At 41.0% G+C, this 4,368-nt stretch overlaps 1 protein-coding gene across 1 annotated transcript; it reads left to right on the top strand.

Annotated features, from left to right (window-relative positions):
* The first annotated feature begins 107 nt into the window (after positions 1-107).
* On the top strand, positions 108-3,414 carry LOC110980361 (uncharacterized). Its single transcript, XM_022236974.2, has 3 exons — positions 108-293; positions 749-997; positions 1,992-3,414. Exons 1-3 carry the CDS (start codon positions 230-232, stop codon positions 2,483-2,485), a joined length of 807 nt encoding a protein of 268 aa, XP_022092666.2. The 5' UTR covers positions 108-229; the 3' UTR covers positions 2,486-3,414.
* The last annotated feature ends 954 nt before the right edge of the window (positions 3,415-4,368 follow it).

Raw genomic sequence — 4,368 nt, 5'->3', positions numbered from 1 at the left:
CTGCTGGCCATTAATAGCATAAAATTAATGGCACGTGCGTTGGCGACTCCAAGGTGAAAAGTATATTGAAATCAATACATAATTATTTCTTTGAAGTCAAAAAGTCGATGATAAGGGTAGGTTCGCCGCAGTGGAGATTTCATTTCGTAAATACTCTACACGCGTTTGACACATGCATCTAAGCCGTTGGATAGACAAGGATTGATCAGTTTCGAGCACACTGAAAGTGATGGGGAAATATAGGGAGAAATACCGATGGAAAATATCCCTTGTTAGAATCTGCGCAATGTGCGGTAAGTTTGTTGTCCATTTTACCATTGATATCTCATTTCAGGCATTTACAGAATTCGTGTCATTTGTAAAGCCAAAAAATAATAATAATAGGGTCAACAGAGTTTTTATTGATAGGAAAAACTGGACCCACGTGTGTTACAAATATCCCATGTTGAATAGCCCTTCGGCCGAACTTGCACGCTGAACAATCTCCTCCTCTGAAATACTTTACACAACAACAACGAGAAAAGTTGACAGTGTTTATGAAAATAGCTCATTTAGATTACTATCTTGTGGGTTCAAAAATCTTATTATTTGCTAGTTTTCCTCATAGCCGAGGCCGAAAAAGTATGGGCAAAATGGAAGGCTAAAATGATACAAGGGATAGTTCCTTTGCCTTTTCCTCTGTCCTAGTTTTATTTCCTTTCAATTTCAAAACAATTTTCAAAATTGTAAAAATCTGTATCGCGGACAGGTCTCATTGCCGGAACAAAGGCACAGTGCTTCGTCGGGAACGAACCGGAGTCAAGAGGGGGCGCAGCCTGGGTGATGCCGACACGAGACCCGTGCGTGTGCCGAGGAAAAGCGCTTTCGCTCGGTGGGCTAAATATCAGGCCTTTAACTCGACCCTTCAAGCCGACCTACATCAACCTGTCAGATATGACGACATCGGCTCGTTCGAGTCCAGCTTTTACTGGGTTGACAAGCTGTCCTGACAAAATACGTGAGTATTTTCAATCAGAACTGTAACTTTTGTAAGCTATAGGCGTTTGAAGAAAGAGCGAAATATGGTCACCTGAAAAGGAAACAATTCATGTAACTTTGCCCTTCCACAATCCATATTTTGATCTAGGCCTATACATTTCCTCGATGACGTTCTATCGATTTTTATCTCTTTACTTTAAGTTAAATTTCACAGTAAGTTTACCACCAAGGTGACCGTTTATATAAGTGACAAAGATCGCCTGGCCACAAGACTTAATTCAATTTAAATTAGTCAGCGGCAGTGATGATAACGAGAAAAACGTTCCTCAAGGATTTTTTTTAGCTCGATTTAAAAATCAATAATACTACTGGCGTCAGAATTTTACTCGACCTGATGGCCTGATTAATTTTCGTTTACCAGTTTTGTTGAGCTTTTTAAAAACTTTTGATATTATTTTAAATGATAGGGAACATTTGGACAGGAAATAATAGGTTTTCCCAATCAGTTATTTTGAGAAATGGATGCACACATTCCTTGGCATGATACCTTAATTTTTACCCCGAATATTGTCTGGCTCAATCCTAATGACGATTCTAAAAAATAAATTAATAAAAAACAAAAATAAAGCAAACAGAGAAAACGAACATTCCGTTATAATCATGTGGCGATTGCAACTTGTGTGGAGATTGCCATCAATGCCGACATGGCATTGAACACAACCCCATTTTTATCATTATTATTTTAGCACTTTTATCATTATATTTCCTTTCTGGTAATGTGAATCCGGGGTGGATCATTTTTTTTGTAAGAGAGAGAGATGAGATAAGAGAGAAAAAATCGGTCTTTTATATTTCCTTTCCTTTCAATGGCGAGTAAAAAAACCCGATCGATGTTGACTGCCGATTATTTGACTTATTTGTGTGAGGGGGTGGCATGTAGGGGTGGATGTCATTCATTGTAAATCGCTAGGCAATCTGATAGTTATCAATACATTTCTGTATTTGATTTGCAGAATGTCATAAATTTGACAATGTGTCTGACGAGGTGTATCGCTATGAATTTGCGAAGCTCCCAAAGTTTCCTGGCGATAAAGTATTGGTAAACTTCTCCGTTCGTGCCCAGAGTGACGTGTACATCTCACTAACCAGTCAGAACAACGACGTGAATGACATGTACGAGATAATAATTGGTCGGTTCTATGGTGTGAAGTCAGCGATTCGTCGGTGTAGCGAATGCAGTGACCTGGTTAGCGATTTCAAGGTAGCAGGCAGGCTACTAGACCGGTCCGAGTTCAAGCACTTTTGGGTGAGTGCAATCCCGGGCAAGCAGCCGCCTGATCAGGATGTGGAGAGGAGTACGCTGATCGTCTCCGTCGGATTGGGTTCCGAAGAAGCCTTCATGACCTATGAGGATTCCTCCCCGCTTTCCGTCGAGTACTTGGGATTCAAGCAGGGTGACAACACTCTGGGAAGTTACGAGTTTTGCGATCTAGAGTTGCGAGAGTAGGTTGTTTCGATCAACGAGGAATCGCAGGCCAGGTGGCACTCAATGCGAAACTTTACGCCGAGCAAAAATCTCCTGTCAGGCAGAACTCATATCAGACCAAGCTTGAACACATACTTCATGACTTAACCTCTTGTTTTGGCTGAAGCTCAACTAATCTACTAATAGAGTGAAAAGTACAGTAGCAAACCTTTTTTGCTGATTACCTTAGCTGTCAAAATTTATTAAACTGGCCATGGTCATTGTTGCCGTTTATCAAAAGGGTGTGGTCAATGGTCATGATTTCCAGACATGCGCATTCCATGGGAACCTTGTTTTGAACAGTGTACGCATGAGCCAACTTAAAAACCCCATGATGTAGTAACTGCTAAAACATTCTACCGTGCGCTTCTGTATCACTAAAACTACTATAATTATTCATAACTTCGTATTATTGTTTATTCGGCCGTTTATCAGATAATATCAGGATGTTGTGTTTGTGGATTTTTAACTTGTTAGTTGCCGTCGTTCAATTTACAGTTGCAAAATTCCAAGTAACCTGTCGGGTGACTCTACCGGGTGGCATTTTATCCTCAAATAATTAGTTGGTCCATTTTGGCGATTAGTTTTAATAAAAATGGAAAATAAATTTATTCAGAAATTGAATTCCTGGAACCCAACGGTGCGGGAAGCGATTAATGCCTAATCAATGACGTAATTGCCGAGGTCGTTAACAACCCACTAGGTTTTTTATGCTATACTTCAATAATGGTTATAGATTTTGTTCTATGCCCTGATAACTAGTCAACCGTAGAAAAGCAAGGGGGGTGTACATTACCCCAAGGACGCACTGTTTTTGGTTTGTTCGTTTGTTTTTTGATTGCCTTTTTCGTCTCCTTTTCTTTCTTTCTTTTTTTTTGGTGGTAAACAGAAGGAAATACCAAAGCACGGAATAAAAATATCATTTACGAATCGAAGTCAGCCATCGTTTTGTCTCAATGGATCGGTACATTGTTGTAGTCGAGACCCCATAAGACCTTCACAAGACGCCACGATACCACCACAAGACCAACACAAGATCTTCAGTTTGAACATCAGTTCACAAGCTATTTAATTGAACTAGAACAAAAGCATTCCTTTTTCGTTTTTCACCCTGTTACTTACAAATAGTATTATGAATGGCCTTTGGCAACATCTTATGTCTAGTCTTCTGGAAGGTCTTGTGAGGGTCTCGACTTCAAACCTAGATTCGTAAAGGAGAAATTGACAACAGACTAAAAACCTTTACAAAAACTGACGTTTTTCTGGGCCATGCATTTATGCAATTACAATGCCGACAGATAAAGCACCACTCTATTGGGGCCTATTGGATCCAGAACTTGTGCTGTGCGGATGTTGACCAACTACTTATGAAGGGAACTGAGAATTTAAAACAAAATTCACTCCTGCAGACGTCTCGAATAATTTTCATGGGATTTTGGGATATGCATAATATCTCCTCCCTGCATGCGACCGTGAGGCGCTCATACACCTAATGGGCGTGGGCAAGCATTCACTGTGCTAGAAGCGAGCGCGTCTCGCTAGAATTTTGACTGCATCCCAGATAGGAAATGGTCAGGTAGCATCTCAACTTGCAAAAATCATATGGGAATAAAAAAATATTAGTGAAATCCGCTGCGATTGTCGACGTTGTATTTAGTCAAATGGGTGTCCCCCAATTTCATTTGCCATGATGGTAATAATCCGACTCCCTCACTCCTCCCCCAACTGGGCGTGCGATCAGCACCACCCCCTCCTCGCCGAGACTGTGACAACTGTTACTCTGAGGATGGGGTGGATTTTGGGCAGACGACACCAGTGGAGGGTCGGACGGGGACAAGCAGATGACATAATCCGTGGGGCCGGGA

This window comes from Acanthaster planci, linkage group LG07 (assembly GCF_054643075.1).
Source record: "Acanthaster planci isolate LZ-2023a linkage group LG07, COTS_SCS, whole genome shotgun sequence".
Lineage (NCBI taxonomy): Eukaryota > Metazoa > Echinodermata > Asteroidea > Valvatida > Acanthasteridae > Acanthaster > Acanthaster planci.
The sequence above is the reverse complement of the archived record's forward strand: the minus strand, read 5'-3'. Positions and strand labels throughout refer to the sequence as shown.